The 15,641-nt window shown below is 36.6% G+C and overlaps 1 protein-coding gene across 36 annotated transcripts in view; it reads right to left on the reverse strand.

The window, feature by feature from the left end:
• The window catches only part of LOC105256527 (microtubule-actin cross-linking factor 1), a 129,288-nt gene that overhangs the window by 46,029 nt on the left and 67,618 nt on the right, over positions 1-15,641 (reverse strand). For 24 of the 36 annotated variants that reach the window (XM_011266507.3, XM_020029159.2, XM_020029157.2 and 21 more), the window contains 9 exons: positions 8,561-8,840; positions 7,448-7,898; positions 7,119-7,376; positions 5,712-6,285; positions 5,489-5,512; positions 4,822-5,292; positions 3,527-4,732; positions 3,342-3,425; positions 2,018-2,239 (listed from right to left, as the gene is read on the reverse strand). In XM_011266507.3, the coding sequence (XP_011264809.2) occupies positions 2,018-2,239; positions 3,342-3,425; positions 3,527-4,732; positions 4,822-5,292; positions 5,489-5,512; positions 5,712-6,285; positions 7,119-7,376; positions 7,448-7,898; positions 8,561-8,840 (3,570 nt within the window). Of the gene's footprint in view, positions 1-2,017; positions 2,240-3,341; positions 3,426-3,526; positions 4,733-4,821; positions 5,293-5,488; positions 5,513-5,711; positions 6,286-7,118; positions 7,377-7,447; positions 7,899-8,560; positions 8,841-13,059; positions 13,284-14,941; positions 15,215-15,641 lie in introns of those variants that run through there. The other 12 variants (XM_020029160.2, XM_020029158.2, XM_011266526.3 and 9 more) reach the window with 3 other exon arrangements.

Consider the following 15,641-nt stretch of genomic DNA (forward strand, 5'->3'; position numbering starts at 1 on the left):
TGCAAATTCAAATGGCTTTAATTAGCATAATTGTGCTCGGGCAAAGGCGATGGGAAGATAACGGGCGGGACTCCACGAGCGATCGCTTTCTAAGATTCGTGACGAAGTTAATTAAAATGTACTCGACAGACATAACACCCTCCTTCCAATTTCTCTTTTCATAAATTAACGCATTAATTAAATACATCGCAGGGGCCTCGATAGGTGCAAACGCGCCACTGCTCGTCTACTGTCCTGTCTTTGCGCCGGTCGACCCTATCGATCCCGCACGAGACCGACACGAGCGGGAAAGACGAAAAGCGGTCGTTAATCGAATGAAAGTCGGTCGCCTGTCACGAGTGCTGTTCCGCTCAGTCACGACGTGAGTAGCCTCGAGGCACCGTGACTAACGTGAACGAGCGATAACGCACGAACTCGGTGATCGAGAAAGAAAGAGAGAGAGAAAAAAAGAGGTCTCCTTCCGGCTCTTTCCCTCGCGCGATTTCTCAACGATTCCGCAAGGTCTGCCGCGTATTAGCAGAGAAAAATAGTCGCTATTTCTGATGCCGTCGTCATTCGGAATATAATTATACCTGCGGAGATACGTGGGTATACAGGTTTTCATGAGTGAGCTCGTTCATGTGTCTGCTTGCCTCATCTCCGCTCATTAATTTCAATCTTATGTCATCTCGCAGTTCGTCGAAGTCGAAAAGCTTCCGACCGAGTCGCTTCAGCAAACTATTTCTCTTTGTTTTCAACATTAAGGGGATTTTTACATCTCCACGACTGACTTCATCCGATTATCCGTTACCTTTGAAGAACAATGATAATTAAAATTCTTTACTCGTGTATTAATCTCTGAATTACTTCTCGTTTAATGCAGACAGGTAGATAGATTTTCATCACGAGAGCGCTCGTTCATGTGTCTGCTTACCTCATCTTCGCTCATTAATATCAATCTTGTGTCACTCGCAGTTTGTTGAAAGGCTTCGACCGAGTTACTTCATCAGAATATTTCTTTTTATGTTTTCAATATTAAATAAAAATCATACGTTCTTCGGGCTTTCTTCGTTCGATTATCGCAACCTTATCGTTACCTTTTGAAAAAGAGTGCTTTTAATTATCATTGTATTTTCAATATTAAAGAAATAAAAATCATACATTCTTCGGGCTTTTTTCGTTCGATTATCGCAACCTTATCGTTACCTTTTGAAAAACAATATATAATATTGTTATAAAAATATAATATATTGTTGCGATAATCGAACGAAGAAAGCCCGAAAAATGTATGATTTTTATTTCTTTAATATTAAAAGTACAATGATAATTAAAAGCACTCTTTATTCACGTATTTCTCTTAAGCTTTCTCGTTGATTGTAATTTTTTTCAAACCATACTGTATAAGAACAAAAAGATATTATTTTTGTTACATCGTGCTTTATCTTTCCGATAAATGACATCACATTTACAGGAATCAAAATGCAAAACTCGTATCCAAACAATTTTGACGTTGATAAATTCTCGAGGCAAGATCGCGTGATTAGAAATAGTTCTAATTCGTGATCATGCAATGAGCCGAATATCGAAGTGTTACGATCGAAAGTTTAATAGCGGATCCACTTGATGACTTCTCGTCGTTTGCTCATCAGCAATGCAAATTGCAGACCTTGTTTGAGACTCGGTTCCTAACATTAATTCCGTTCACGTGTCGACACTGCCGCACTCATACGCACAAAGATTAAATCTAATCTAAGACATCCACCAATTCGCCTATAACAATTTTAAGCCAACTCTCTCAATAAATTGCTCAATAATATTAATACAAGAAATACATGACACGTTAAATTATGATATCCTTTCAATTCACCTCCAATGAGATCACATATGAGTGTCCTTTCTTAGAAGAATGTTGTATGGCACGTTGTATTAAATAAAGATCCATGCCTTCTCTCTTCCAACAAGGCCACTAAAATTGTGTCATACAACATCCTCTCAGAAATGATTTCAATCACGGCCAAAATAATATGTGGTGACTCACCTGTAAGGAAATGTCTTCAGGATGTAGCAGTGCCAATTGCCTAATCCGTTCCTCGAGCAGGTTCACGAGGGTCGTATATCTCCGGTTCAGCGTATCTAGATCGCGAGCAACATTATCGACCGTAATAACGGAATCTCTTCGCGGCCTCTTCACCGATGCGTCCAACGACGGGCAGATATCTTCCAATTGTTCTTTGAACGCTCGGAGCCTTTGTCCGTAGATCTAGGGGTTTCCGGTTAGTCCGTTATGGTTAGTAAAATTATCGCTATGTGTGTGTGTACCAATTATACCGTTAGCCTCCGAAAGCGACAGCGAGAGATGAGGCGTTGAAATCACGAGGGTCTTTTGACAATTTTGGCAACCCAATGTGGTTCCAGTAAATAGATAGCGTAATAATGTAATAGCTGTATTCGAGGGTACGTTAAATTTGAAATATGCTTCTCGAATCATTTCAGGAACTATTTCAGGACAAGCACTTAATTAAATCGCGCTGCAATTAATATTGATAAAGGGAGCACAAGAAATACACTTAAAATGCGTGCCGAAATATAAACGTTATATCTTCGCGAACTATATATTAATCGATCAGGCTCCACCTTGCGCATGCTATAGGTCCAGAGTATTCGGGAAAGTGTCAATTATATTGTAAAGCACTTAAGCGATGTATGCGCTGTATCTAGGATTTATAAAAAAAAAATTGGCACTAAATCGCCGCTAAACACGAGATCGTGCAGCTCATTCAATCGTGCTTCTGATGTAATTGAGTTAACGAGGTTTCCTTCGTTAAAGTTAAAAAGGAGAGAAAGTCATCAGTGATATTATAAATGCGCGCTGCTTTAGATTGTATCGTCCCGTGTGTTACATAAGTGAGTACATTTACTTAATGAATGACAGTTAAAAGACGGTTTGCGGACCGTTTAGCGGTCCGGATTTACAAATAGAAAATTCTACCGTAGGTAGAAAATTAATGTGACATCGCCGGCGTGAAGAAGGCACCGAAAAAACAGCAGCAGATTCGACTGTAAAGGAACGATCATGTTTATACAGCAGATACAGCGCGTCTCAGTGCGTCTTGCAACTGCTCGCTCGATATCCTAGCCGCTAAAAGAAAAGCGGCCGCTCCGACGAGTTGCTAAATGAAGAAGAAGGTTCGTCGCGCACATAATTTCTGAAAATCTCGAAACCCGTAAAATAGTGGCTGTGACCTGTATGTATGTAAGACACACGCAGAACTCCATTCATGCAAGCCATTCACACCGTAAGCTAAGGCTACCTATAAGGCTTACTAGCACCGAATTATACATCACGATCCACTTGTTATTACCTTTCCTTCACGAATCAGTCTGCCACCCGTCATGTTCACCGCCTCGATTGCCGGCGCGCGATCCAATACTTTGCTCAGCAGATTCTGCACTCATAAAGATTCATCATTTCACAATCTCATTGATAATACACGAGAGAGAATGAACAAATAAATCGTCGGAGTCTATCGTCGGAATCTAACATTACCTTCGTATTCTCCAGCTCGAGCTTTCCATACGACTCATCGACAAAGTCCACCTCGTTCTGATACGAGTTTTGATATTGTTGTGCCAATCCATAAGCAGTTTCGGCACTTCGTAGTCTATCTACCAACTGTCCGCAGACGTTTGTCCATCGTGCGTTCAATTTGTTAACCTCAGCGTCCAATCTGTCCATGTCACCATGTGGACCACGGTGATTCGGTCTCGATTTTTCTACGAGACGCCTGGCATTATGCGCATCTTCGTTCAGTTGATCCACCGACACCTGCTGATGTGCGATAGCGTTTTGCAGAACCATAAGATCCTCCAATACGGATTGAAGACCCTTGATGTCCGAAGGTAGTTCGCCAAAAGAGGCTAATTTGATCTCAAAGTCGGAGATGGCTGTCGTATTTTCCTCGAGGCTGGACAGCACAATCTCGATGCATTTCAAACGTTCAATGTACAAGTTATGTAGGTTCCACAGGTGCTTCCATTTGGTTGTGATGTTATCGAGCTTGTTCCTCATCGCTGGAGTCTTCAAAGTAATTCCGCGGAACGTCTGCTGTATCTGTTCCACGTCTGGAGCTAGACATTGCAGGTTCTGCTCATAATCTTTATGCTGCAAGACAAGATATTCCAGACTGTCGAGATCTCGAGGTAAAGGCGCGGCTATGCGCGTGTTCAATACTCTCTCGGCCTCGTCGAGCGCCTGCTGAAGCGAAGACGCTTGTTCGTTGAAAATACGGCCTGCATTCTTTGATTCTTCTTCGGCCCTGGCGCGCTTCTCGAAATCGTCGAAAAGTCGGTTGACATCCGCCATTTCTCGTTTCAATCTTCTAAGTTGTGGATCTGCCGGGTCTCCCTCGGAAAGCAATTTATTCGCGTCCTCGTTCAGCGCATTTCTGATAACGGTACGTTGATCTTGTCCCATTGCTAAAAATTGTGGCAAGTCCCAACCCTTGACTACTTTGATAGTCGCAAATATCATGTTTTGTCGTAATCTCAATTCTTTTCGTTGCCAGAGAGCAATGCTTCTATCATATTGTCGTCTCAATCGTTCCGCGGCATCCAATGCGTCCTTATCAGGAGGCTGTAACGCAAAGCAGACACCCGGTACAGGAGATTCCACACCCTGCGAATTTTTCACGCGCCACTTTACCCTGCCAGAATTATCGTATAATGTGCATTGTTCTCCTTTCTCGATGGACATCTGGAAAAATTATACAAATTATATAAATAAAATTATATTCAAAGTCCACCGACTTTCGTGAATTAAAAAATACTGTAAATGATACTTACATTGACTTGTTTGTAATTACAGATACAAGTGACCTGTAACGGTCGCACAACAGGTTGCTTGCGTTGCTTCATGGGAACGATGTCCTTTGCTCTCTCCACAAGTCTTTGCACGTGAACGTGACAATTATTGAGTTCCTCGCGCAACTCTTGCATGCCTTTCAAGAGTCGTTCTCCCTCATCTAACGAGAAATCAGATTGCGAGTAAATGGTATTCAACGTTTCGTCATGTTTGGAAATCAATTGCTCGGTCTGTTGAATGTCTTTGAAGAATTGCTGGTTTTGTGCGGCGTGTCTCAAATGCACTTCGAGACACAGTGTGAGTTGCAGCAGCCAGGCCCATTGAGTTTGCATCGCGGACATGTAGGCTTCGATGGTTTTCGCCGCGGGATGATGCTGAAGAATCAGTGCCTCACCGCGATCTTGCACTGCCGAAAATTGTATCTCGCGTCTCTCCAAATCGCTCATTAGTGACTGCAAGCAAATAAAAATATATATTTCCAATTCATTTATATATAATGTTGAAAAATATAATTTATATTCAGAATAAATTAGCCGAATAAATTGGTAATTAAAAATTGATGGAAAATAATATCTAACATAATTAAAGAGTATAGATTAAAAAGCCAGATTAAAAAGTATAAGTGCATAATTTTTCAATATGCTTTACCTCTATGCCTGATCCATACGTTTGCTTTAGAAAGAAGAAAGTCTCCAATTTATTAATTCAATTTAACAAAACAAGAGATACTGTTAAATATGTGAAGATGACATAAATGCAACGACATTATATTATATTTCTTATATTTAAAGCATACAAAAATATTGCAAAATTGCATTTTTCAATTCATTTCTTTCATCATTTTTAAAAATAAAATTATTCTACAACCAACCTCATAATATTGCTCAATACTCTGTACATTAAGATTCTTGTCGCTCCAATCGCGCGTGACTTCGGTTTCTTCCTTAGCGTTCAACCAAACCAGCTCGCCAGTCGCCGATTGTATGAAATCATGTAGGGTGTCCAAATCAGAGAGTCTTTTAGTCGATACGGCAAGAAGTTCGTCATAAAGCTTCTGCAGAGTGCCAAGATGCTGGCTGTACAACGTGAGCTCTTCACCGTGAAAGTTATTCTTCGCCTGTTTGCACTTATCGACCTTTGTCTGGAACTGATCGATATTCTTGTGCTCCCTCTGATGTACGTCTAATTCATTTTGCACGCTAGGCAGATCCGACCCGTAGTCCGCTTCTTGCAGATGCTTCAGTTTGCCCTTACACCAATCTATACAATCATGCAACGCGCGGAAATGAGGATTGGTGTCGACCAATCGCGTCTCGTGGACCGTTGTGCGATGTTTTGTAACAACGCGTTCCTCAACAGGGAAGGAAACCACGGAGAGCGGTTGTACTAGACGCCTGTGCAAGAGTGATCGCAATACAACCCATCTTTGATGTAGCTTCTGGACTCTAAAAACCAGATGAACACATATTTATTATTAATAGCAAATATAAATTCATATTATTTTATCTATCATATTAATTATGATTATTTTAGCATATATTATATATTAGCTAAACATAAATCTAAAATATTAAAGAAATTTTATCAAATTTTCAAGAAAATATTTAAATAATATAAAAATTGTGGAAAGTGCACACAATATGGCTTGATTTTTGCGCTAATAAGTTTACTTAGAGATGTAGAACAATTTATTTTTTTTTTAATGAGAACAAATGTTGAAAAAGATATTTTTCTAAAAAAATTCATTAAAATTACATTCATAAAAAAATTAATTAAAAATATAAGACTAGTTTTTTCATTGTGATTAAATTAACATTTTTAAAAATTACAAACTGTGTTCCTATATCTCTTGTAAATATAATTTTTATATTTGTTTTTAAGGAATTTACCTAATTCAAAATATAAATAGTTATATAGTTATAAATATAGCCAATTGGAATGCGATTTACATTTAAAATAATGATTAGTTCAAATATATCATCTAAAAAATCAAAAATATTGAAAAATCTTGTAATAATAAAAATATAAGAATGTTAAATATCTAGAAAAAACTAAATTTTAAAGAAAAAATTGTATTTTATAAACAAAACATTTTCTTTCCTATTTACATCTCTAAGTTAATTCATTAGCGAAAGTAATGAGAGTGGAAATGACATAATTAGTTGAGTATAGTTGGGATGTGCATGTTATACATGGATGATGAATTTTAATTAGGTATTAATATTTCAGAGTGATCTTGATAATACGTGTGAAATAAATATATACATTAATGTTTTACCTTTTGTGAAGCTCGGGCGCCTGACTGTATCTACCCTCCGTAAGGGTGTGCACATCGGTGAATATATTCTGTATCTGGGTTTCCGTGCTCCGTATGTCTTGTTCCAGTAAGTCAACCGCGTGTTTCGCTTCCAAAGGATGAAGGCGATCGAGCTTGCGAGCCTCGTCCTCTACACGTCGCTCGAGCTCTTCCAGCCTATTGTCGGTCGTTTTCATCTCGCGATGCACCTTCTCAGCGAGTCGTTGCAGACGCTCAAGGCTGCCAATTAACACACATAATCAAGCACGCATCATACATTTATATATAATTAATATTACAATTTTACGTACCGTTTAATTTCGTCAATAATAGACTGTTCGCGTTCCTGATGTAGCATCATCAGGCGATTCCAATTCTTGTCTATGACATCAATATGCAGTTCCGGTTCCATGTCCACTTCACCCACCGCCTCGAAGTACTTTTGCAGGTCTCTGAAGATATATGTCAATCTCTGTTTGTCCCTGTATCGCGGCGGTACCTCCTCGTTCTTGAACTTGGTACTGTCCGCTGCCAGTTTCTTCATCTCGATCAGAGTAGGCGGGAAAGATCGCTCTTGCATAAGAGCCATTTTCTCGCGGATCCACATGTGTAGCGAGCTGGCGAGCTCGCGATACTCCGCGGATCGTCTTTGCGCCTCGGCGTCGTACAGGGGGTGAATGGCCGGCGGCTCCGGGAACACGTCGTAGAGCGAAGAGATGTACGTTATCAAGGACTTCTCATCCGGCTCGGGGGTATCAACATCTGTGTACAAGTGTTCGCATAATTAGAAGACAAACTTGATGAATTGTGATGAATTCTGATCAACATTTTCGGAAATTATTGTTAAATTCGAGACTCGTCCTTTCAGTTTTACAAGGATAAAACCGACACATTTAAAAGACCATTAAAGAGCAATAGATGTTATCTATCTACAGAATAAATGTCGTAGCCATAATGTTACGGAATAAATGTCGTAAGCCATATTTATAGATATACTATCTATCTGTGGATTCCGTTTCGCTTTTCCTTGCAACCTGACCAATGTCAGATACATATATGTAGAGAGTCAAGTATATAGAAAGCATAATTACGACGACTGCCGATGGCGCGACGTTACGGTATACGAGCCGAGACCGGAAGTGATTCTGGTCAGGTACCGTGACCAGAAAGAACGTGCACCACCACCACGTTCCGCGCGGAAACTATATCTCACGCATGCATACGTAGAGAAGATACGACAGGTGGGGCTGCATCGTGAAAGGTCTCTTCTTTGCGAGATGAAGCCGCAAATAGCCCAACGCGAAACGCGATCAAAAGGTCAGAGGACATTCCAACGAGCTTCTTTTTTCGCTTCAAGTTTACAGCCGAGTGACGTGCGACGATTTCGCGAAGATAACCGATAAGACAGCCTAGTCGGTCGTTACCTTCTGGATCGAGAAGCCTCGTAACGCCGTACTCGCGCTCGGCGACGTAGAAGACCCGATCGAGCCGCTCGCGCGGCTGGCTCGAGCGCGCGGTTCTCCAATCGACGAGATCCGGCCGATTCCGATGGAGAAGAGCACTGAAGGCCAAACCGTCGCGCCAGGAACCGGTGAAGTCGGTCACCCGGACGCCGGGGTATCGGGCGGTCGATCGTCGGGCCCATCTCAGAAGAGCCTCGCGCGCTGTCACGTTCGGTTCCTGACCGTGCACTATGTCGGATATCTGTAAACAGAAGAAAAGGACGTCGAAGATAAAATCTTAGTTCCTTGACATAATAAAACAATTAGTATAATATAGTAATTTTTGTATAATAATGTTTTTTTTTATTTTAATATCCTTATAATTCCTCAAGAAATAGATATTTTGCATCGATATGTTGATTCGTCTTCCGATATATCATTTTGTATTTTGCGATAAATAGAAAAATGTGATTAAAGTAAAAGTTTTTTTCAATCTCTCTTTCTCTCTCTAATATGATATTTTTAATAATGTAATATAATATTTTTAAAATTCTAATAAAATATTTTCTCTCTCTAATATAATATTTTTGAAAATTTAAATATTTAATTTCTTAAAAAATAGTAATCTTTAATATAATAATTTCTCAAAAATAATTATTTTGTATCGATATGTTGATTCATCCTTTGATATATCATTTTATTTTTGAGATAAATAGAAAATAATAAATTGAATAAAATATATGCTCTAAATATTTCGGAAATAAAATAAAGGTTCTTTTAAAAAATAGTAATCTCTAGAAATCTTTGATAAATATTCAATGGCCATTTAATATTGCATTAGAGAACGCGCTAGTGGTTTTGATTAAAAATTATCAAGCATGAAATCGTTATAAATGCTGTATGTATTCGTAATCTTCCATAATTACAATTTCGAGTTTGGTATTAATAGAAACTGAACGCTGCAACCTTTCAAGAACTATTGACATTTTGCTAGCGACTGGCGCCGAGGAAATTGGTCACGACTTTAATCGTACGATTTTAATTAAATGTAATTAAATTTTAATTTTATATTTATTTTAAATTTATTAAAATGTAAAAATTCATACATATATATGTATGTGTATGAAAATAATTTCAAAAAATGACTCTCGCGTGAATGCGTGAATTATTATGTGTATTAGAATAGTTCAGTTTCTCACGTCTTTCTTTATTTAACGTCAAGCGTTATCTTATCACATGCGTTACATTCTACCTATATACATCTCCTTCCTGTATTTTCTCGAGTTACATACTCATCGATTATCAGAAATTACGTATTATTATTATCTAAGGCGTATCTCTCGCTTGCGTTCATTGAACCAACGCTATTGTCTTGCTCACATTTTAGTGCACGTGAAAATAGAAAACGATAAAAACATTCATGGTATTCTCTCTTCGATGGAAGAATCAAATCTTTAAAACATGCGTTGTTTTAATAATAGCGCAACAAAATTTCTGTTCTCGGGATGTAAAACAGAGAAAAACAGGACAAGCTTTCTTCTATATCTTGCCATGTGTTTTTCATGTTTTATTCATGTTTCTTCAGCTCAGTCATAATATAATAAACAACCGGGCTTCTTGACAAGCACTTGAAAAATAAATAAATCATTCAACTAGAATTTAAAACATGTAAAAAATATTTAAAAATCTGATATAAATGTAAAAGAGCAAGAGAAAGAAAAAGAAAGAGAGAGATATGAATGAATGAATGACAAGGAATTTTTTCTCCTATTAAAGTTCTTGGAGATGATGAATAAATTTATAAATTAATCTGTATCAGATTCTTCTCATAAAATTCTCGGAAGATTTTTATTATGAACTTATTAAACGAAAGAGAAATGAAAGAGCACTTGACCGCCTGGCTGATTACCAAACTCGCTCAAGTAGTGAAATAATAGAGACAAATATCGTTGGCAATAGACTTGACATTGGTGGTAGCGACTGACTGAAATTAAGATCGCGTCCATTTGAGACTGTCGCTGCTATTGGCATTGATAAAGGTCGATGTTAGTATTCGGGTCATCGCAGTTTCTCGCGTTTGCGCGTGTGAGATATGCGTTATTCGAATGACCACAGCCGGCCTGTGCCATCTGTTTCCCCAACCTACGCAATTCGCAGCAACAGGTTGCAGAGGGATGCTGATGCAAACTCTTCGATCGTCGAGGTAATTTCATTTACGGGGTCTACTCGAATCTTGTGAAAAAATTCTCTGATTTTTCAGGTATTTTTGTTCAAAATCCCAGGTAAAGAGAATATTTTCAATATTTCTTTGGTGCAGCTACTTCTAAATAAATTTTTTTATCACGTTTTCCATTCCTTTCCCTTATCGAAAAAAATAGAATCTTTTAAGTGCTAAATTTGTGCTAAATTAAGCACTAAATTAAGTGCTAAATTAACGTACTAAAAAAAATTGAATAACTTTCGTAAGATAAATATTTTTCATCTGCATAACATTTTCATTTTTTTATCACTAAAAAAAATTACGAAGAATATGTATTGCATATTTGATATATTGAATATATTAATAATTTATAATAACAATTATTTATAATTTTAAACATTACAATTCATTGGCTTGTCGATTGCTTACAATATGAGAGGAAAATTATCAAAGAGAAATTTCTTTCAGAAATTTCCCGAGTCTCAATAAAATTCCATGACAATTCCCTGATTTCTCCAGGTGCACAAGAAATCCCTGAGAATTCCAAGGGATAGACACCCTGATTTATAGTATGTCGATTGCCATAAGAACACACTTTCAACGAATGTATCGGCTATCATGTCTTCTAAACTTGATCCTCGCGAATTTCGTTGAGTAAAAGCAGTTATCGACAAATAAGCAGAAACCGCATTTTCGCCGACTTTCATTGTTCATGCACCGCTTAACATCGCATTCGTCCAGATTGATTGAAGCAAGGAAAATAATGTATCTCTCGCCGAGTGTTAATTTCGCAGAAGCGAAATAACGGATTAAGAGCAGAACGGTAATAAAGCTAACGCGGTAAGCGCTCCAATCCTAATTAAGGCGACGTGTCCGTTACGAGAGAGAGTGTTTCTTTTGGGAGAGCGTTTAAGTCGGGCATTTTTACAAGACGAGTTCCTTTTCCCAGCTCTCTGCAACGTTCATGGAAAAATTATCACGCTTGCCTTACTTTCAGCTACGCTCACCAGATACAAGTACCAGATACTTGCTCAGAGAATATCTCTAATTACATCGAAATCGTCAATTGTTGATACCTTCTCGATCGAATACTATGTTCGATTTAAATGTATACACTCAGTTATTTTCTTTAAATAATAAAATTATAAAATGTATTTAAATAGAAGTTATTTTGTTTAAGATTTATATATTTATTATTTGATCATTTATTATTTTATCATTTATATTTTATTTTTTTAAGATTATAATATATGTGGATCTTAAACAAAAATTTTAAATTAATTTTAAATTATTTTTTTTATGTTTTCCACGACAGTTTTATTTTTTTAAGGGAATAATATACCTATTTATTGTAGCTTTATAAAATACTTTATAGCATATTCGATAATATGCAAAAGTAAAATTTTTAACAATCATGAAATATTGCACTTAAGTTATCTTGGCAATATTTTAAATAAAAATTAATAAATCCTTTTTTTATTGAAGATACTTTTTTCAACGTTCATATTTAAAAACCTGCAGTGAAATAGTTATTATTCCCTTGAAAAAATATAACTGTCATGAACAATTAAAAAAAATTTTCATGTAAATGGCATGTTAAGAATAGATTGATCTTCTTAAGGATGTTTTGTATGTACAGCAAAAAGGAACTGAAAATCAATATTGAATATATTCACTTTTGATATATTTTGAGTATGAAATTGTGTGGAATATTAGGAGATGTATTTTTTAATATTTATTGCATTTTTACTAAAATATTCCGAATTTTATTAATCGAAATGATTAACTTTTGACAGAGAATTTCGCCTTGCGACAGATACACACATGGCTAGCTTCATTGAATTATATTTAATATCTTTTTAACCAGTTAGTACTTGTATAATATTATTTGATCAAATATTTCCTCTGTATCTAAACTTTTGCAAATTTTCAACAAATTCTGAATATTATTTCCATGTGTTTCTGTCATTTTCCATAAGAACACATATTAATTCGGTGCAAATTAAAATCCTTATAACTTGTGAATCGATTTAAAAATTGTACTGAAAATTCTAAACATATGTAAAGACATTCTATATAATTTTCATTAAATTCTCAATATTTTGAAAATAGGTACAAAACATCCTTAAGCGAAATAACTTTTGTTCAAAATATTTTTTATACTAACTTCATTATTAAAAAAAAAAATAACTGAAGGTATACACTTAAATAAAACACGCTGCATCTAGTAAATATTAATAGAAGAACCTCTCGACAATTTTCCGCGATAATAATCGCTTACCCGGACAGTTTTCGGTTTCGTTGAAGCATGTCGAATTATGGCCGTCGTCGACAGACTGGCGGCTTCCTGGAGGTACCTCGGGTGAGCGCGTTTCGTCAGGTCCTCGGCGACGCTGCGCTCCTCGCCGCGCGTAAGAGTCGTCGTTTTACGAACGATGCGAGTGACGATGCGTTTTGTGCCATTCTCACCTCGTCTCGACGTCTTCGTCGATTCGATCGACGAACCTGCGAGCGAGCGAGAACGATCGTTCGAGAGACGAACCGTTGAGCCGAGCAACAGTTTCGCGCTCGATCGAGCTTGGAAGAGGATTCGTTTGACGATGCGCTGACTTTAAATGATCGCTGTCGAACATCGAGGCACAAATGTGCCTACAACTGCTTATTTTCCAATTTCCCTGACTTGTGTTCGCAGTATCATCAATATCTATTGGTAAGATTGCACGAGATACCAAGACAATGATTTTTAATTGATTGACGAGACAATATCAAGACTAGGATTACTGGTCTTGTCTCAAGATTACTGATTTTTTAAAAAAAGTTAATATTTATATTTGTAAATTAGAAATGAGGACAATCATTATATTTACGAATTTTAAAAAACTTATTAAATAGAATCATTTATATTAATAACAATTTATATAAAGACATTTATATAAATTGTTTGTAAAAAACAATTTTATTATTTAAATATAAAAATATTTATTACTTATTTAATTAAATGTATTTAATTAAAATAAATAATAAATCTCTCTCCATAAATTTATTTAATTTAACAAATTTAAAAGCAATTAATACAAAATAAATAATATAAAATAATATAAAATAAATAATATAATATTTTTTCACAATTATTTAGGAATACAAATCTTTGCATACAACACATGTATGCAATTCTCTAATTATGTGTGTGAACCGCATTTGCATTCTGGCATGGCATTTGTATGCAACTGTCTTTTCGTAAAGATAACGAATACATGTAGTGTTTTGTGTGAGAAACAAACGAATGACAAATAGTAGTAATTATCTTAAATTATTACATATTAAAGATTAGATTAAATATTTTAAACAATTGTTCAGTATTAGATAAAAATATTTAATGAAAAATTATTAATAAAATCGAAACAAGATAATGCAACGATTTTTATTTTTCCTGTAAAGTTTTATTCGAACACAAAACAAGATTTAAGTTTTCGAAAATGTTTAATAACAATATTATTACGAATATTGCCTTGAATCTTGTGCAATCTTACAGGTGTGTCTTGGTCTATCTTTATTCAGTAAGAAAATTATCTCCATTTAACTTCGCAAAATACGGTAAACAGCAATTGAATTTAGCCGAGGTAGACGTGCCTCTTTAAGTCACGATGATGTAATAGCTCATTACACCTCGTTGAGAAAAGATCCCACAGAAACATGGGAGAAAACCATTACACAAAGTATATCGATATATCGGACACTGTTGCAGTAATTTAAATCGGAAGTGCATAATTCCATTCAAAGTTTCATATATCACATTGCAATATTTTTATCCCCCTCCCTTCATTATATTTATTTATATACTCCTCTTCATTATAAATTCATTTTAATGCATATTTATTTTATTATATAAATAAATTTGCATCTTCTCATCGAAAAAAATAAACGGTCTTAATTGTGTCTGTACCCCTCTTCATAATTTCTCATTGTCTCGGTAAAGACCAATTAATCGAAGATAACGATCATTCTCAGAGAGATTACTTTTGAGCTAATTGCTAATTAGTACTCGCAAAATAGTCACGATTCCTCCGAGGAATCCGGTCGAGTCTCTCTCCTAGAGCGTTCCCGTCAGCGCGAATCGTCAACACGAATCCTTTCCCTGTTCCTCCTCGATTTCGACACTCTACCTAAGACCTCGGTAGACAATCGGCGCTTCGTGTGCACAGCTCGCAGATCGTCGGCGGAGCGCGATCCCGTTGGACTGGGTGAAACGCCAACGTCACGATTGTCGTCCTCCCTCGTGCCTTGCACGAACAGTCTGCCTCCCTTGCTGAATCGATAGATGGACATTTTTTTTTTTCGTCGATCACGAGACGAGTATCGCCCGCACGTGCTTATCTCTCTCCTCTTGCCCTTTCTCCTCGGACCGAGAGTCGTTCAAACCGCGACTCGTCCCCGAGCTACACAATTGCTTCATTTACATACGCGATACACAACACTATCGCTCGCACCAGGCTGCTCGCTGTTTGTATGTTCCTTTGAATACCATGTCGGGCCGCGTTTAATTAAATGGAACCGAGTATTTGCCAGGATTACGTTCAAACATCGTATAATAATATTTAGTGATGATAACAAAGTATCATTAATTCGCACTGAGAAAAATCGTTTGACTGTATCAACAAGACGTATATGATTGAAGGCATTTTGGTTAAATCAAACAAGAATTTTTTGTTATCATGATAAGACTCGATTTTTTATAACTAGAACGTTTAATAGATTTTACTTTAATTTCTAACAAACTGAATTTAAAATAATTTATTCAATAATCTGGATTGAATTTATCCAATAATCTTGCCGGAATTCAGAATATTAAACAGACTTTTGAGA

Source organism: Camponotus floridanus, unplaced genomic scaffold (genome assembly GCF_003227725.1).
Source record: "Camponotus floridanus strain SB8 unplaced genomic scaffold, Cflo_v7.5 scaffold75, whole genome shotgun sequence".
Classification (NCBI taxonomy): Eukaryota; Metazoa; Arthropoda; class Insecta; order Hymenoptera; family Formicidae; genus Camponotus; species Camponotus floridanus.